Below are 19,961 nucleotides of genomic sequence, written 5' to 3'. Positions count from 1 at the left end.
TTATTCTTTTTTTACTGGAAAGTAAGAAATATGTTTTCCTGTGGATAAGGTTGAAGGGAAGTGTAAAAAGACAGCACATCTATCAAGTAAATGTGGCAGCTGATACTGTAAAAACGAAACATAGATTTGGCTATAAGTTCTGTTTTCATGACATATTTCTACTCCCTGTTCTTTTTCAATTGCTTTGAATAAGCTGAGCTGACTTAAATACACTCAAGCAATATTAGTCTTTCAAGATTGTACCAGCCAGCAAGAACTGATTGAATTACCCCAGAATGGGTCTTAACCAAATGTTATGATGCCAAATTTTTGAAAGGCTGCATTTTATGCAAGCACACTTTTCACTCACTGTATGCCATTGCTGGGATTACTATTTCCTTTTTAGATCCCATCAATCCCACAGTTTTTTTTTTTTCATTATTCTTTTTTTACCCTAGTCCTTTTAAACTAAATTTAAATTTGTATTAAGACATATCTTGAAAAATCATGAAATTCAGAATGATCCTGATGTTACAATGGAATGCAGACACTGAGTTAACATGAGAAGCTTTTTGTCACATAGTGACATCTCAAAGGTCAACGAGTGTCTGCTTAAGCGACAAGAGAGGCTTCAGGATGTCGTGGATGGGATATTCCTGATTTTCATAGCTGTAGGCAGATCTTAAATGTGAGAGGAGTGAAGAGAAAAGGAGAAACCAAAATAGAGAGTGGAGGAAGGAGAGTGAAAGAGTAAAAGAGAAAGATGACCAGGTGTTGGTATTAGGTGTCGGGTGTCTACAGATTGCTTGGAGCACAGATTTCTCATTGTAACTTGTCACCTGATCTGAAATATAGTCCCCTGAAGCTATCACCTGAGCAGAGTAAGTCTGCAGGTTCTGTCTCTAGTACAAGGTCATCCATTACCAAGTTGAACACTCTGTAAGTAAACAAATTCATCAGCATAGCAAGGCTGTTGTGGTATCCTAGCAGGTGGTGTGGTTAACAACATTTAGAATCATTCTTGCCACAGTTCTGTCATTGGAAAGCTACCTATTTATGCATTATCACATGAGAAGAGTGTTTTTGTTCCACATATCATCACAGCTGTGATTGAGCCATAGGCACAAGGCTGTTAGTTTGTGCATTTCTTCTCCACCAACAAAAATAGTAAAAAACAAAAAGAAGCCAAAGCAGAAATCACAACTCCACCCTCTACACTGCTTATCTTGTTTTGAAAAGTGTTTAGTTTGTAAACGAATCAGTGTTCCCTGTCAAAAAGCTACACTTTGATGCTGCGCTGATTCAGCACTTTGGGAACAACTTTAGGTGTGACCAGCTGTGAATATGTGTGCAACACGTCAATGAAATTGACCAGAATTTATAGCCTCTGCTGGTGACATCATTGGATGCACCTGTAGCAGGGCTATAAATAGATGTGTCACAGGTGCATCGTCAGATCTTTTGTCTTCAGATCATTCTGTGTGTGTTGTGCTTCTTGACTGTCATAATTTTGTACTTTCCTCTTTTAGGAGTTAGAATTGCTAGGAAGTGCGCAGAAACCTTTCTCTTTCTCTATTCTTTAAAAAAAAAAGAAGAAAAAATGACTGATAAACAAAGCAAGCGGTGTGTGTTCCCATGTTTATGCTCTATGGCTGAAACGGCCACACAACAGTTTTGTTTTGTGTGTTTGGGGGAAGAGCATGCTGCTCTTGTGTTGAGGCGGGGCGGGTGCAAGCATTGCAATCTGTTTACAGTCAAAATGCTTCACACTCGTCTCAATTACTTCCAAGAGCCAGCGTCCACTCTTTCATCATGGGGCTCTCGCATAGATCTGGCTGAGGAGTGAGAGACGGGACTATCCGTCCCTATCGCTCGCGCTCTCCCCAGATCCAGCTGATCCTTCTCGTAAGCCTGAAGCGTGCTCCGGCGCCTCTTCGGTTCACGAGGAACCTCTGATCATGTGGAATGCTCGACATCCCCTAAATAGGAAGTGTCAAAATGAATACCCATCTCAGTGAACCTGGCAGCGCGGAAGCTACTGCCAGGTGTTTCTATGTGGGTTCTAAGAACAGTATAAAAAGGCTACAGAATTCAATTTGATTGCAATCCTCCGCATTTCAATGGCGTGGTCTCCACTACCGTGAAACCGGAACAAGCATGTCTACTGTGGAAAGAACTGCAAAATCTCTTGGTCAAAGGGGCCATAGAACATGTTCCCCTTCTAGAGAAAGAGTCCGGTTACTACAGTAGATGCTTCCTGGTTCCCAAGAAGGGTGGGGGGTTGCGTCCGATTTTAGACCTTCGAGGCTTGAATCGCTCAATCAGGGCGTTCAATTTCAAGATGCTAACAGTCAAGACGGTCGTGTCTCAAATCCAACATCACGATTGGTTGGTCAAGATCGATCTCTGGACGCATATTTTTATATAGAAATTCTGCCACAATACAGGAAGTTCCTGTGGTTCGCTTTCGGGGGCGAACCTTTCCAATATAGGGTTCTTCCATTCGGCCTAGCCCTATCACCATGCACATTCACGAAATGCATGGATGCAGCACTGGCTCTTTTGCGACTCTAGGGCATCCACATTCTGAATAACATAGATGAATGTCTGATACTAGCACAGTCACAAGAACTGGCAGTTTAGCACAGGGATATCGTCTTAGCTCATCTGGTTTCTCTGGGTCTGAGACTCAACATCAAAAAGAGCGTTCTCTCTCCCACTCAGGAAATTACCTATCTGGGCGTTGTATGGAATTCGATCATGATGCGGGCACAATTGTCTCCCGCTCGAATCGTGTACATTCAGAACACCCTGAGCAAAGTCAAGCTAGGCCAAGGTTGCACTGTTCATCAGTATCAACGAATACTAGATCTCATGGTATCTGCGTCCTCGGTGATCCCTTTGGGCCTTCTGCACATGAGACAGTTTCAGTTGTGGCTCAAAGCCAGGGGATTTTATCCAAGGGCCAGTCCCATAAGGCAGATAAGGGTTACGTGCTGCGTGCTTCGTACCCTTTCTATGTGGTTTAGCACTTTGGGTCCCACTCTAGGTGCATCTTACCGTTACAAATTGCTAATGACAGATGCCTCCCTGACGGGCTGGGGTGCGGTCTTAAGTGGTCGTCCAGCTCAAGGGGAATGGGAGGGTCATCAGCTCGATTGGCACATCAACTGCCTCGAGTTGATGGCGGTATTTCGGTCTCTAAAATACTTACTCCAGTATTTGAGAGGCTGCCATGTCCTGGTGAGGGTGGTCAACACAGCAGTAGTCTCTTACATAAACCATCAAGGAGGTCTACGTTCATGCCCGCTCAACAGACTCCCACGGCAGATTCTCCTTTGGGCCCAGGGCAAGCTCCTGTCAATCAGAGCAGTTTATATCCCTGGATGCCTGAATGTGGGAGCAGATTTACTGTTCAGACAGAAAATACTGATGTGGGAGTGGAAACTCCACCCCGAGGTAGTGGAACAAATCTGGGTGAGATTTTACAGAGCAGAGTGGACCTCTTCGCCTCCCAACAGACAGCGCAATGTCCCCTCTACTTCTCTCTGAGTCACCCAGCCCCCCTGAGTCTGGACGCGATGGCACATACATGCGCCTGTATGTGTTTCCTCTGGTTTCTCTGCTCCCGGGAGTCTTGGCCAGAGTTCGCCAGCAAGGGTCTTGCCTCTTACTGATATCACCGCATTGGCCGAACAGGGTATAGTTCTCGGAGATAATGTCTCTCCTCGACGGATCACCTTGGGCGATTCCGCACAGGAGGGATCTTCTGTCCCAGGTGCAGGGGACAATATTTAATCCCCGGCCCGAGCTGTGGAACCTTCATGTTTGGCCCCTGAAGGGTACCAACTGAGGGACACTGGGTTTTCACCTGAAGTTGAGACCATTCTAAGTGCTAGGGCTCCCTCTATTAGAAGAAGTTACACCAATAAATGGGGTGTCTTTGAAAGATGGTGCAGTGCACATAATGCTGATCCAGTTTACTGCCAGATTGCTTCAGTTCTGGACTTTCTGCAGGAAAAATTGTCAGCAGGCACATGCCCTGCCACTCTCAGGGTTTACGTGGCCACTCTATCGGCTTGCCATGCCTTGATTGACGAGGTGCCGTTTGGGAGACATCCTCTGCTCGCTCACTTCATTTGTGGAGCCATGCAACTGAGACCTCCTGCTAGGACCAAGATTTATTCATGGAACTTATCAATAGTCCTTGAGGGTCTAGTTGAGACCCCCTTCGAACCTGTAGAGTCAGCGTCTGATAAACTTCTTACTCTCAAGATGGTTTTTCTTATGGCAATTAATTCTCTAAAAAGAATTGGGGATCTACAGGCTCTGTCTGTCTTGCCAGCCTGCTTAGATTTTGCCCCAGGAATGGCTAAAAGCAATTTTGCACCCTCATCCTGACTGCCTGCCTAAGGTTCCTTTCTCAAATGTACATCTCTCGAAGCCTTCTGCTCCCCACCGTTTACAACGCCAGAGCAGGAAAGACTTCACAGATTTTGTCCAGTCCGTGCCCTTCAGACTTATGTCCACCGCACTAGCCAGTGGCGTAAATCAGGGCAACTATTAGTTTTCCATGGGGGCCACAACAGGGGGGCGGGCGGCCGAACACCAAGCAGACAATGTCGCATTGGGTGAGGTACTCTATTGCCCTGGCCTACGAGGCGCCATTAGGTATCAGGGCTCACTCTACCAGAAGGGGTCGCCTCCTCTAAAGCCTTGGCTAGAGGTGTCCCTCTGCAGTATGTTTGTGATGCGGCAGGCTGGTCCTCTCTGCACACATTCATAAGATTTATGACTTATGTCCTTGAGCCAACATCACAAGCTCATGTCTGAGACCTCTCGCGCTCTTGTGAGCACAACTACACAACCGTAAGGGGTCCAGACATCCACAGTGCGGTGGCGTGGGTATTATTGTTCCCAAATCGCTAAATCAGCGCAGCATCAAAGTGTAGCTTTTTGACAGGGAACATCATGTTACTTAACTGTATCCCCTGTTCCCTGATAAAAGCGGAACGAGATGCTGTGCTTCATTGCCGCACTGGGATGCCCCAGGACTGCTCTTCAGATAAAATACCTGATGATGCACCTGTGACGCATCTATTTATATCCCTTCTACAGGTGCATCCAATGATGTCACCAGCAGAGGCTATAAATTCTGGTCAATTTCATTGACGTGTTGCACACATATTCACAGCTGGTCACACCTAAAGTTGTTCCCAAAGCGCTAAATCAGTGCAGCATCTCGTTCCGCTTTTATCAGGGAACAGGGGTTACAGTTAAATAACCCAAGACGTTTTTGAACGAATCGTTTCATTTAATGACTTATTTGTGACATAAAAGATGTTCATTTGTCGCCAAAACTGGCTTAAATATGCAATCTCCAGAAATGGTTCAGGACCAGTTAAAAATTTAAGATGAATCAAAATCCCCATTATTTGGGAAGCCACAAGCATGGAGAAGTGGAGAGATTCAAATACAGTAATGAAGTGTTCCAGTCCTGTTGGACTATATAAAGTTTATATTATAAATGCTTTTCCACAATCAGGCCAAACAGTTCTGAACACGGTGAGGAAAGTATTCTGTAGAATTCCCACTTTAGCAGGGTTTGGCATAGTACAATTACAAATCATTCACGGCCAGATCTTTTTGTCACGTTAAGCTAAACGTTCAGCCCGATGCTCGAAAAGTGGCAATATTATTACCCTTGGACTGCCAATTTTCCAATCAAATTCAAGTACCAGATCTAAGGCCATTTCTGCTCTAATTCACTTTCATTTGAAAATGCACAGATGAAGCTACATTTACACCTCTCATCCACACTGGAATGGCATTTTCCTCCACAGAAAACTAAGACTCCATAACAGCACACTTTGGAAAATAATGTAATTAGGAAAATGAAAACAGAGGTTTCAAACTTAAACAGATTATTGTGGATGTGGTGTAACTGTTGTGTAATAAATGCTAATTATATTGCCTTGCAATAAGACCACATTTAACATTACTTAAACATTTTAAAACTGTTTATTGTTAATATAACACAGGCATCACCCAGACGTCTATATGATATGTGAAGACGTATTTTTCAGGTTGTTTGCTCATCTGAAGTTTCCTCTCGGATGTTCATTCTTCATTCTTGTCCCATGCTGTTTTGAATTGAATGTCCCCACACTTCACACACTCATTTTTCTCTTCCTCCTTATAATGTCACCTCCCACTGTAGAAGTGAGTTAGCGAAGCATTAGAGAGCAGCTTTTAATGGATTTGCATACAATCCTGAACACTTACCCAAGGCTTGACAGCTACAATTGCCTCACAATTCCCCACTGCTCTAAACATGGGTTTTGATATAGCCAAATGCTGATAAGCTAGCCTGAGCTTCATCTAGACTTGTTGGGAGAGAAACAATCCCTTATAATGAAGTAGAATTGAGAAAAAAGCCCTCCTCCCCCCTCTTGCAATGATGGCTTGAATAGTAGGGCAAGATTTTGTGAAAAGTGACATGCCTATGAAGAACCATTGAACCTGAATAAGCCAGTTTAACTGGCCTTACAGGAGATTTGTTCCTTTAATGCTGTGTGACAGTGAACAAGAGAGAATGTTGTAATGGGATATGTAAGAAACTAAATGTGCTACATGCCTCGTTGTTTAAGTATGAAACTTTCTTTTTTTTTAAATAGTTTGTCCTTTGTGAGTGTTTTGGTTAATGGACAGGAGACCAGGAGACACAATATTTTGAGAAGCATCATATGAACTTTAAACCTGTTTCCTTAGATTACTATAATGCTTGTGAAACCAGAAGTCTAAGGGTTTGACATTTGGCCAGAGTGTTACAAGACAATCAGATACCTTATCAAACAGAGTAAAACAGACAGACCAAAAGAGGGCAATTTATTTTCAACATGCTCACTCCCATCCAGCCTTTCAATCACTAACACTTTACCTCCACAACAGAGGTTCACAATCCAAAGTCCTCTCGATCTACTCTTCTTAGATGACAAAAACCAATCAGTTTCCCGATTCCGGTTCCTAAAACACCTCAAATCCATTCAGAATAAATCTCAGAAAAGCTATATTCAAGCCATTCCTTCCACACTGGCACCACAAGGGCTAGTTTATTACAGGGCCATTGGTCATCTGGTGCTTACCTTAGCTAAATCCGTACCAACCGTCTTCAAATCAAAAATGCACAACAAGGTCACTTCTCCTTAAAGATATCCACAAATTCCAATCTACCAGAACCAACATCAGGCTCCCCCTCACCATTGACCTGATAATCAGATGCTTAAAGAGCAACATGCAGGTTGGACACCCCTATATAGCATAGTGTATGTTGATGATAAAACAACTAGATTTTCTAAACTGGAGTAATATATATTTAGCCATTAACGATATTTTGAGATAAATTGTGATAAAATAACTTCCGCGTCTATAAAGCACTAACCAGAAGTGACGATGGGCGAGGGAGTCTGGTCAAGTTCAAGCTCAGGTTACAATGGATGCGAATGAAGAAACCGAGTTCTCCGGTGTGGACGAACATGCCTATGATGGCCCACAGGCCTATAATTATGAGCAAATTAAGAGTTAAAATAATTAAATGTAAGACTTACTCTGCTAAGTCCTCGTTTTCGTTGCACAGAATGTCTGCTAACGTTAGCACTTTGTCCTCCAGTCCAGCCCGCGCCAAAATCTGGTGTACACTTTGACGGTGGACTTGATTCCATCGAGTGCACCGACGGAACAGCATCAGTAATCAGCCTCATGTGGTCCTTACTCCGAAATCCCATCCGAGACTCCAACAAATCTCCAGGTCGATAATTCTCCGGAGTGAAATGTGCGCCACAAACGACCGAGTGTGTGGTAACAGACGTGGCAGTGAAGTCTGCTCTCTTCACCTGCACAAAACGCACTCAAGACCGAAAAGCCTTGTTTTTTCTAGAAGGAAAATGATGGACACGATGTCCTGACAGGCTGGAATTCGTGCAACCAGCACAAACACAATAATTTACCACTATGGCTTCTCTAAAACTTTCTGTACTGCTCTAACTACATCAACACCCACAATGAGAGCTGACCGCGAGCTCTTTTGTTTGCCTCGCCCTACGTCATATGACGCGTTGATAGCGGGAAAGGCTTATTCCAGAGCCTAGCACATTTTCATCAAAATCTCTACATCAAATGAGATTTCATTAGTAATTTCTACATATGTGTTTTTAAAAGACCTCTGCAGACAATATAAAGTATTAATTCAGTTATAAATTCAACCTGCATGTTGCTCTTTAAATACTCCCCGAACACTGCAAAAACACTAGACACAATGTTCATCCTTGCCTTCTTCGGCTTCCTTCGCTGTTCAGAACTCACTACCACAGATAAATTCGACCCAAGAATCCACCCCAACATTTCGAACATCCATATCATAGACAAAGTGCAATTAGATACTTTATCAACAAAGCAAAACAGATCAGACCAAACTAGGGCACCCAATTTTCATTTTCAATCTGCCAACTCCCATCCAGCCCTTCCAATCTATAGCAAACTCTCTATTACAGAAAATCCCTAACCAGAACCCCTCACGATTAACTTTTTGTCGATGAAAAAACTATGCAGTTTCACAATTCTGGTTTCTAGAATACCTCAAATCCATTCTGATCAAATCCAGCATCCCTGAAATATATACTCCAGCCATTCCTTCCAAAAAGCCTGCCCGAGCACCAAATACATCTTCTAGAATGTTGGTCATCTGATGCTTAACTCTGCTACATCCATACTAACCATCTCCATACAAAAAACACACAACAAGCCCTCATCAGCTAACCATGAGGCATTCACGACCAAGCCCGGGGGACGGGGGATGCTTGCTGATCCTTGTCACCCAGGCTGGGGGTCTCTCATGGAGCAGGCCTAGGCTTGACATGGCATGGAGCAGACTGCGGTTCGGCTGTGACATGGCATGGAGCAGACTGAGGTTCAGCTGTGACATGGCATGGAGCAGACTGAGGTTTGGCTGTGACATGGCACGGAGCAGTCTGGGGCTTTGCTGAGACATGGCATGGAACAAGCTGAGGTGTGGCTGTGATATGGCATGGAGCAAGCTGAGGCATGGCTGAGACATGGCATGGAGCAGGCTGAGGCGTGACATGGCATGGAGCAGACTCAGGCGTGCCTCTGACGTGGCATGGAGCAGGCCTAGGCATGACATGGCATGGAGCAGAATGAAGCTTGGCTTTGACATGGCATGGAACAGTGTGGGGCTTAACTGAGACATGGCATGGAGCAGGCTGAGGCGTGGTAACATAATAGAGAATTAATGTCTTGATTCAGATCTCCATTCTTCATTCTTGTCCCAGTCTGTTTTGAATTGAATGTCCCCACACTTCACACACTCATTTTCTCTCTTTCTTCTTAACATGTCACCTCTCACTGTAGAAGCGAGTTAGCAATGCATTGATATTTATGGACAACAATGTGTGTAAAGTTTAGCCGGTGGGTTACTCAAAGATTGGTAGAGTCTCTAATATGTAGTTTCATTATGTTCAGGAGGAGCAAGTTTATTAAATCTAACCAGCCAGAGCAAGAGTATATAAACAGCTGCTTACCTCTACGTGGCACTGAGAGCTTTCGCATTTGGCCACTCCCATTGCCCATGAACAGACCCATGCAAGTTACTTGGATCATCTGATGCAACTTCATTGCAAAGCATTCACCTTCATCAGAACAGCTCTTCCATCTTAATCATCACTTTTTTCCAACAAAAGCTGCCGCAGCATTTTACGGCACTGAAGGCTACCACTTTAGTCGCTGCACCTCCTCTCTGTATGCTGACTCGTCGTTCTTACTGATGAGACCCACCACGGTCGTGTCATCTGCGAACTTGATGATGTGATTCGAGCTGTGCATTGCTGACTCAGAGTGAACAGAGTGGACTGAGCACACAGCCCTGGGGGGCCCCAGTGCTCAGTGTGGTGGTGGTGGAGATGCTGTTCCCGATCTGGACTGACTGAGTTCTCCCAGTCAGGAAGTCCAGGATCCAGTTGAAGAGGGAGGTGTCCAGGCCCAGTAGGTTCAGCTTTCTGGGTGGGTGAGGGCCAGATGGAGGGTGGTGGTGATGGCATCGTCTGTTGAACGGCCCTTCTTTCTAGAATGTTGGTCATCTGCTGCTTACCTCAGCTACATCCATACTAACCATCTCCATACAAAAAACACACAACAAGCCCTCATCAGCTAACCATGAGGCATTCACGACTTGCTTTCTGATCCTGTCGTGGAACATCACGATGAATCTCTCTAAGTTGTAAGAAAACTCTCGGAGTCTTGAGTTCCAGATGCCAAAGTTGTAGTTTATTGAACACCAACAAACATGAGACCGGCCAGCTGTCCGTTCTGACTGTCTTAGTCCAAAACCTCCTCTTCTATACAGTTTGTTATCTGGCATTACCTCATTTCTGTGCTCCTTTGTTATTTTTGTAACCAATGGATACTATTTGCCAGCATTATCTCACAGAGCCTTTTGATATCTTTTTACTGGTAGAAACTTGGCTTTAGTCTATCTTCAAGGTCCTTAGTCTCATTACTTTGTTACAGCTGGGTGCTCTTTGTGGCCTCTGCAGCAACAACACTTTTAGTAACCTCATATGCTCTCTCCTGGGTCACACAAAGGCCAGGAAACTCATATAAGTATTTTGATATATAAGAAACATACTAGAATATTGAAAAATATACTATATATTCCCACCTCTGAGACTTAAAAAAGTCTCACACTCTATTTCCCTCAAACCAGAGTGCAGTCACACAAGCCAGCCTGTCCCATTCCATCATGTAGCCAAAGTAGGTTACTCAGTCCACTATTCAATGCCATCTTTATGGGGCTGCACTCTGCAGAACTTGGGACCAAACCTCTCCATCCACACTTGGCTAGGAAGGAGTAAAAGATCCCAGTCCTCTAGCTAGCACTGTTCCTGGGGGTGGGTGACAAAAATCAACTCATTTTTAATAAGCATGTGCATGCAAATGTGAAGCCTTGCGTGATGTAAAATACAATTGATTATCCATTAGTAGAAGATATATATATATATATATATATATATATATATATATATATATATATATATATATATATATATATATATATATGCTTAACAAAACACTAGTAAAAGTAACATAGTAATATTCATCCTTCGTTGCCAGAGGAACTCACAGACAATTCCGGTAGCCTGGAGCGCTATCTGGTGGTGCGTTGGAGCAGACAGCGGGTTTTTAAACCACCAGTTGAGTCTATTTGCTCTTGCAGCCAAGCACTGAGGTGCTCGTTGCTCCTTTCTTCAAATATCTCCCTCACATGTCTTCTCTTGGCAATTACTTTACATGTATATTTTTCTTAAACATAATCATCAGCAATACTACTTCTACTTGATAGGTACATTGTACTAAAAGATATACTTCATCAATCATTATAAGTAAGAAGTTATTGGTTACATTGAGAGTAATTGGGGAATATGTCAAAAATAACAAACAAAACACCCTCTAACTCCTTTCTTGAGATGCTATCTATTCTGTTATGTAAAATGAAAGTACAATAGTCTTGCTGTCTCCCTTACTATCAAAAACATGAGAAAAGTGTTCAAAAATAAAATTCCCCTTACATTGTTATTTTCTTGATTGCTTCTCAGTAAATCTCATCAAGTTCATCCAATCCTGGCCCAATGGTACAGTACCTAGTTTCTAGCCCTGTTTCCGGTGGTATCATTGAAACAGTTACCATTTGCTTAGCCACTGTTCTAGTCATTATTGATCTCAGAATGGGTATAATACAACAAAACAATAATGCAAATAGGGTCAGTCCTATAACTATTATTATACCTATTTTCATTAACCCAATCTTCCATGACCCAAAAAGGTCATCAAACCATTGCCCAAACAGCTGATCTCTCCCTGCATTAGATTTAACTTCCTTTCTCAGGTCATGCAGTTTCTTCATTGCCTGGGTAAAAGCTCCTTCTGGGGATGTATTATTTGGTATGTATGTACAGCAATCTGCTCCGAACATAACACATACTCCTCCTTTATCTGCCAATAACCAATTTAGTGCTTGACGATTTTGCCATGCCATTTTACTAGTTGCTGATAGTTGGTGTCCTAACGCCTCCAGTGCCTCGTCAGTATAGTTTATAAATCTCTGTTGGTTATAGTAAATATAATTAATCCACTCTAAATTTTTGTTGGGTGTTACCCATACGAATATTGACTCAAAACCTGATTTTATTTCATTCCTAGCTTTAAACTGTTGAGGTATTCCTCTCGGTTGGACAATTGCATCCATGTAAACACCAGGATCTGGGGCGTACGCTCTTTTCACCCTAGCTTTGTTGTGGACTAAAGGTTTTGGTGCAGTTTGGATTTCAGAGGGGTCCCATTCTACCATAGTTACTTCTTGTATTAGCCTTACTCTAGTGCACAGTCCTTTCCAGCCTTTAGGTAGTGTGGTTTTCAATTGATCTCCCCCACATAACCAAAAATAGTCTGCTATAGTTTCTGTTTGTTCCGCATGGATTTTTCTCGCAGGAGATACTAAAGTTTGATTTTCACATCCTGTAAGGCAATGACCAACAACTACGCCTAGACATCCTGGAGTTATGTTTGCAGTGAAGTTCTGTCCTAATGTCACTGTTGCATATTGCGGTCCACTAAACCTAATCACATTATTGTTAGAAAACATTTCCTCATCTAAATGCCATATTACTGCGCAATTACCCTTAAATTGTCCTACATTAGTTTCTCTTCTAGTTTTATTGAAGCATTCATACTCCAGTTGACGATTTATTGTATATGATAATGGGCTTTCTTTTTTCTCATTTTCCACACGTATGTCTAATTTTCTACATTCATCTCCCCACCCTATCATCTTATAATATTTATCATATTCCGGATGACCCAAAAATGCCAAACATTCTGCAGGGCAGAACACTGTTCTTCCTGTGTTACCACAATTTTTGGCATAATACTCAGCGCAATGCTTATAATCATACTGATTCGGGACTACAATCAACTTTTTCAATGGAGAGGGTGAGCACATTACACAGTTTGTCATTTTTGCTTGCTTAGCTGTATATCTGGCCCATTTATACCAGTCATTTTGATTTGCGTGTTCTAATAGTTCCTCTGTTCCTGCTGACTATATGGGTTCCATATCATTTTCTAAATTTATTGGCTTTTTCAGTCTTTGGTGATTATTTTGTCAGGTGTCTTTTTAGGCAGGTTATTTTAGGCAGGTTTGTTCTGCTTAGCCAAATTGCTTATCCAGATTCTTTGATTTTTGGGTTCACCTTTGTTTAATGATCCAGGCGTTCGCTTCTTTCTGATTTCTTGTGCTATGTTATCTAGTCTCTGCTCATTCGGGGGAATAATATTGAAGGTCTGAGATGTCAATTGTACGAAATTCATCATACCATGGTCGTCGTGATGGTCCCTCGCCTGGGGAGTCTGGGCCTTCCTGGATCTCCTCTCCGTTAGGCCCTGTATGGGAGGCAATACCTGTCCCAAATATGTTAGTAACATCATCATCCACACTAATACCTCCTTGAGCTTCCATTCTTTCTCCATGTGCCACAACTCTTCCTCGAACGACTGCGCTTGTTGGCCTGTTTCTTTTCCTTCATTTGCTTCTGAATCTGTTTCAGCAGGACGATCACTTTCTTCTTGTCTTTCTCCTTCTTCACCTTCTTGGTCCTGTTCCTCTGTGACATGTACTTCCGTCTCACTTTCTATACTTTCCTGCTCTACTGCGGCACTTCAATCCCTCTTTCTGCCACAGCATGATCTTCCCCTACTTTCGATTGTCCTTCTTCTACTTCCTCTTCTCTTTCCTCAGATTCTGTAGCCGGTTCCTGCTGATCTTCTTCTTCCTCGGGTTCTTGTTTTTGTGCTTGCTGCTCTTCTTCATCTGAATCTTGCCTCGAATTCATCGTTGGGAAGTCTATATTCATAGTTTCTTCAATATAGTCCGTCAAGTGCTCTGTACTTTCTGAATTCACTTTCTGGAGTATTTCGTTTTAGGTCAGCTTCATTGGAAAGGCCAACCAAGATCCCCAAGGCTGATTGTAGGGAACCCACTCTGCAGTATGCTTTCTTAGAATTGTTTATTGCAGAGTAGCACCTCTGGCAACCTTTGTGAATTTACAGTTCTGTAGGCGGACAATTATGGACAGTGATTCCGGTAAGAGAATCAGGCACGGAAGAGGTATATCTTCATCAAACTTCTCTTTAATAATACTTGTCAGGCAGTAAGTGGCATCCAGTTACAATCTCAAGATGGTAGGGAGAATTATAAAACGTCATCACGTTGTGTTGTGGTCTGTAGAATATATAAATAAAGGAATGCAGTATGAATACAACATCTCTGTACACAAATTACCTCACAAGGTATCAATAACTGACTAGATAGTCATCACAAATGCACACACAAGCTATCAGATAACAAATAAACATATAATAAGATAAACTTCAAATAAACAACATGACGCAACATATAATAACAACGTGATCATATGATTAGCGTCTCTCCGCTATAGTCATTGGCATATCTCGTTCGTCATTTGCTAAACATCTTACATTCACAATAACAAATACAAAGTGTTGACTAAACAATATCCACATAATTACTCACATTTGTTGCATGAACGCACAACATTGAACGATATATGGGAGAGCGCATCTGGAACTAGCTATCGTATCAGTCTGCTGGAAGTAGTAACTGTGATATTAGTCCGTCAGAAACCGCTGCCTGTTTTCCGTTCCGGGACGGACTTTCTGACATTGTTCATCTGGGAATCCTGGTCCTTCTTGGGACGTATCTCTGGTAGGCCCTGTATTGGGGGCAACACTTGTCCCAAGTATGTCAGTAATAACATTCATATTAATATGTCTTTCTTATTCATTGGTATTGTAGGCCGCAATTGTTTTCCACCTTCTCTCCTTCAGAGGGTCATCCTATCCTAACTTGCTTCAATGATGGCGACAGCATGACTATTTCACTTTATATGCATAAAGAACACTGTAATCACCTCATATGGTTACCTGTTTTATATTACCTAAAATCATTACTTTCTGCATTCATTTGATTAATATATTAAATGATTTCCCTTATTACAGTCATTTGCAACACACACATTTGTTGCATCTCATTTCTAGCACTAAATAACACATGGGTCCTCTGCCTCCTCCAGGTGTTCCTTATCTTAAAACTCCCTACTCATTCACTTATCACATACATTTCATTTCCTCCTGTTTCCCAAGGTCTCTCAATGTCTGTATCACATTAATTAATTTTCCCTGCAAGCTAAGCTGTTTTCCATAGTTTCAGACTGCATCAGAGTAATTCAGAGTATTAAATGAATAAAAGAATGATCAAATATATAACATATCATTGGAGGAATCAATTTCCTCCCAGTTTGGTCTTTCTGTTGCATTGGGCCATTTACATTGATCAGTACTTCATCTGGTTTTTTACATAATTTTTTAATCAATGGTAACACAAAATATAATATTATTCCCCTCTCAAGAATTGTTGTTTCAATTTTTATACCAATTGTAGCCAACCCTGCACCCTATTTCTTAATTAATTCCATTTATATTGTTACAAACAAACAAGACAAGCAATCTTAATCTTTAGACACCACCATGTATCTTTTCCATTCTTCATTACTTTTAAAATGTACATGAGTTCAATTAAAGCATAAGTAAAAGTAATAAATCATCTTCCAGTCTAAATGTATTATCATACAAACATTCCCCATGTTTGTTTAATACTTCTATAAAAAGTCCAGCACTCCTTTGTCTGCAACCGTTCTTAAAACTTTACCCCCAAAACCAATCTATAATAATCCTCTACACAGGGTATGATCCCCTGACAACACAGTGACAGAATGCTTGGTATTTAACACTGTGATAAGTTATTTTAGTAAAGCGGTTATTAAAATGCAGTCGGGTTCAGTGGAACTTTAAAAAATTTTTTGGCAGGTCTCTTCTAGACCTCCCTTTTGATGCTTCTGATCTAAGAGCATTCATCCACTTCCTTAAAACCCTTTCAAACCTTCTTGGGCGGTGACGCCATTGTCAAGTCTTACCCGTCATTGGGTCATCACCTCGTGCCACTGGTCTTGATACTGCACAGTCCTCAATCCTTAATAATTTGGTATCAGTAAACAGATATTTTCTTTTTCAGGGAGCATCACCAGAGAACCAACACAGCCAATGAAACATCTGCAAATGCTTAAATATGGAGACAATTCAAAACATGGTTAAATTCAAAAAAGCCTTATTAAAAATTCATCAATCTATTAAAATTGTCCAAAGTAAAAGTAAAATATGCTAAAATTGAACTCATTTATAGATCATTAATTTCCATTCAGATTTTATTTCTGCTACTTTAGCAAATGTTACACAAAACTATGTATCATGGTGGCGACTAACATCAGAACAAAGCCTCTCAAGCTTCTAGGAAGCTTAATTTAAAAACATCACCTTAATTCAATAATAGTCTCTAGATAGTTTTTGAACCTACATTTATACTTTTAGATGAATTTTCAACTTAATCTGTTGTCTTCAGTATAAACCCTTAAATATAGATTGCCCTCTAAATTTATAAAATCTTTAATCATTGATGAGGAGAGCTGTTTGAACTCCTTCATTTCACTCTATCTAACATTATTGTCAAGGCACATCATTTTACATATAAAAATCAAATCAAAATAAAATAAAACAAATTCTCAAATTCAGTAACAGCTTATTTCCACATTATGATTTCTGTTTCAGGAGGAAAACTGAGACAAGAAAAAAATCTTGTTCTATTTCTCTGTGCATGCTCACAGCCCTCCCTTTACAGCTCCCTATTCTCACTCTAGCAGCCCCTACCCTACAGCTCTTCACAGCACTCAGTCATACTGTATGAGAGAGAAATGTTACCTGCTGCAATTTCTTTCCAGTCAACAAACGGCCACTCCTGTTCTATTTCTCCTAAATTCACCACTTCAGTTGTCATTAACTCCTTCTTTTTACAGTTAATTTTCTCTTCTGCCCTGCATAATCTATGTACTCTGATTCTTTCCAAAAATGATCGCTGATTCCCTTTGACTCTATCAGCGCTCTTTCCAATTCTCTCTCCCACTCTTCAGATCTGCATTGATCTCCAAACTTTACAAAACTCGCTTGTCTCTTCATTTTTCTCTAGTCTTGTTCACTGCAATGGAAAACATTTTGCCTTTTCTTTATCTTTTTCCCAATTATTCTATTTTTTCTCTTCTGAATCTCCCCTTCCCCTCACTCACAGAGCTGTCCGTTCAGCTGACCAGTGAGTGAGAGCAAGGCAGGGAGTTATCAGAGAAGCAGGTGCCATTTTGCGTCTTTATACTTTTTCAACAATTGTTTTATTCAATTCACTGTTTCAATTCATTTTCCACTTTTGCTCTCATTTAGCATTTCCTTATTGCACCTGATTCTCTGTATTATTCTGCCTCTGCACACAATACATCATCAACACTGCAATCATGCATTTGAATAAACACAAGAACAGCGCAATTAGTACCGTAAGCACACATGCACCAACAACAGTTAGTCATGCACATTATTCATTATCTCAAACATGCACATAGTTCAACAATTCCCCGTTTTCTGCACAGTCCGGGTTCCGTCAAACACTGCAATAAATAACTTAATCTAACACCTGGAGGAATTTTGCACGAATTTTCACTTCTCCACCTGAGTTAGGATTTTCACCTGTACAGGATTTTCAGCCACTCTTCTGGCAAAACCTTGAATAAATGCACCTAACCTGGAATTTTCACACGCGTCGCTTCTCGACTCACCCCCAGGCTTTTTCTACCTTCTTCAAATAAACGTTCTTAAACTCTCTTTAAACAATCCCACCCCCCAATTTTTGAAATCTGGAACTCGCCTCTATTTTAGCCAATTAGTCCAAATTATTCCATGTCCGGACAGGCAAAAGTCTCAGGGAAGTCACTTACTGGGACTTGCTATCACAGATCACACAAGATCACCTTAAGCAAAACGCTTACCTTGATTTTGTGGCGCCGGTGATCTTGTGTAACTCGTGCAAGCCGTCCTGTCAGTGACCTTTCTACCCCTTTGACCTCACTGCCGTCCCTTCGTCGGTCGCCAGGAACATGTCGTGGAAAATCACGATGAATCTCTCTAAGTTGTAAGAAAACTCTCGGAGTCTTGAGTTCCAGATGCAAAAAGTTGTAGTTTATTGAACACCAACAGACATGAGACCGGCCAGCTGTCCGTTCTGACTGTCTTAGTCCAAAACCTCCTCTTCTATACAGTTTGTTATCTGGCATTACCTCATTTCTGTGCCCCTTTGTTATTTTTGTAACCAATGGATACTATTTGCCAGCATTATCTCACAGAGCCTTTTGATATCTTTTTACTGGTAGAAACTTGGCTTTAGTCTATCTTCAAGGTCCTTAGTCTCATTATTTTGTTACAGCTGGGTACTCTTTGTGGCCTCTGCACCAACAACAATTTTAGTAACCTCATATGCTCTCTCCTGGGTCACACAAAGGCCAGGAAATTCATATAAGTATTTTGATATATAAGAAACATACTAGAATATTGAAAAATATACTACAATTCTTGTCAACCAGGCTGGGGGTCTCTCCAGTCCAGCAGCTCCCCTGTCTCAAAGTGCTGGACGAGCCCACCACAATGCTCAAGATCCCTCCCATTTGAATAAACTAAGCTCTCCATTCGAAGTGCCAGGAGGACTCCCCTGTTAGAATGCCATGAGGGCCCCTCCAATGCATATGGAGGGGGAGCCAGGTTGGTTTCGAGTGGCAAGGATTCTCACTTCTGCTCAGGCCGATCCTGCCAGATCACGGGCGAGACTTGCTTGTGCGGCCACAGATTGTCCTCCCACGGAGCTCGCACCATTCCTCACACAAGCCCTTCTTTACAACCAAGCCAGGAGGGAGACTTAAGGTCAGTCCAGGCGGCTAGGATTCACGCTTCCATCCGAGATGACCCTCGGGGGTGCCTGCCGCATTAGGGCATAACAACCCCTCCTGCACACTTCTCAGCTAATTTCCCTGTGGCCGATACCGCCACTGTCCCTTCAGTGTTTCAACTTGCATTCACTCTCCAATCTTCCTGTCTAACACCTCCCAGTTTCCAATCCGCCGACATGGATCTTAGAGCGAGGTTGCCTCAGCTAGTGGCCCAGCTCAATTATATCTTCTTTGGTACTCCTGCCCATCTCTCACAAGCTAGGCAAGCTTCCAGCACAGTGGGTGTGACCCCTTGTTCCACATACTTTGACACCATCATGATTTTATGGTAGATTCCAACCATAAAAACATCAGTTAACATGACATCGTCAGATATAAATAAAAAATCTCTGTCGTCTTTTGTTCTTGCTACAGAATATAAACCACCAGTGCCATGTTCTGATTTCCTTAGAAAATTTGCTGATTTTCTGTCAGGTCTAGTAGTTACGGTGGGTAGAGCGTTGGTGAGTACCATGGAGCAAAGGCATGGAGCAAAATGAGGTTTGCTAAGACATGGCATGGAGCAGACTGAAGCTTGGCTTTGACATTTCATGTTGCAGGCTGAGGCGTGGCTGTGACATGGAATGGAGCATGCTGAGGTGTGGCTGTGACAAGGCATGGAGCAGGCTGAGGCATGGCTGTGACATGGCATGGAGCAGACTCAGACGTGACTGTGACATGTTCTAGAGCTGACTCTGGCACAGTCACAGTCACGTCTGACTGTGACATGTTCTAGAGCTGACTCTGGCATGGCTGTAACATAGCCTGGAGCTGACTCTGGTGTGGCTGTGACACGGCCTGGAGCAGACTCTTGCGTGGCTATGACATGGCCTTGAACTGACTCTAGCATGGCTGTGACATGGCCTGGAGCTGACTCTGGCGTGGCTGTGACATGGCCTGGAGCTGACTCTGGTGTGGCTGTGACAT

The 19,961-nt window shown here is 42.2% G+C and overlaps 1 protein-coding gene across 1 annotated transcript; it reads right to left on the bottom strand.

The window, feature by feature from the left end:
• Positions 1-10,308: 10,308 nt before the first annotated feature.
• On the bottom strand, positions 10,309-17,838 carry LOC127646934 (uncharacterized). The gene is made up of 3 exons (XM_052130918.1): positions 17,801-17,838; positions 14,639-14,837; positions 10,309-14,326 (listed from the first exon to the last, which is right to left on the bottom strand). The coding sequence occupies exon 3, from the start codon at positions 13,061-13,063 to the stop codon at positions 11,642-11,644; it is 1,422 nt and encodes a 473-aa protein (XP_051986878.1). The 5' UTR covers positions 13,064-14,326; positions 14,639-14,837; positions 17,801-17,838; the 3' UTR covers positions 10,309-11,641.
• Positions 17,839-19,961: the final 2,123 nt, after the last annotated feature.

Source organism: Xyrauchen texanus, chromosome 7 (genome assembly GCF_025860055.1).
Source record: "Xyrauchen texanus isolate HMW12.3.18 chromosome 7, RBS_HiC_50CHRs, whole genome shotgun sequence".
NCBI lineage: Eukaryota > Metazoa > Chordata > Actinopteri > Cypriniformes > Catostomidae > Xyrauchen > Xyrauchen texanus.
This window is presented reverse-complemented; position numbering and strand designations above follow the sequence as displayed.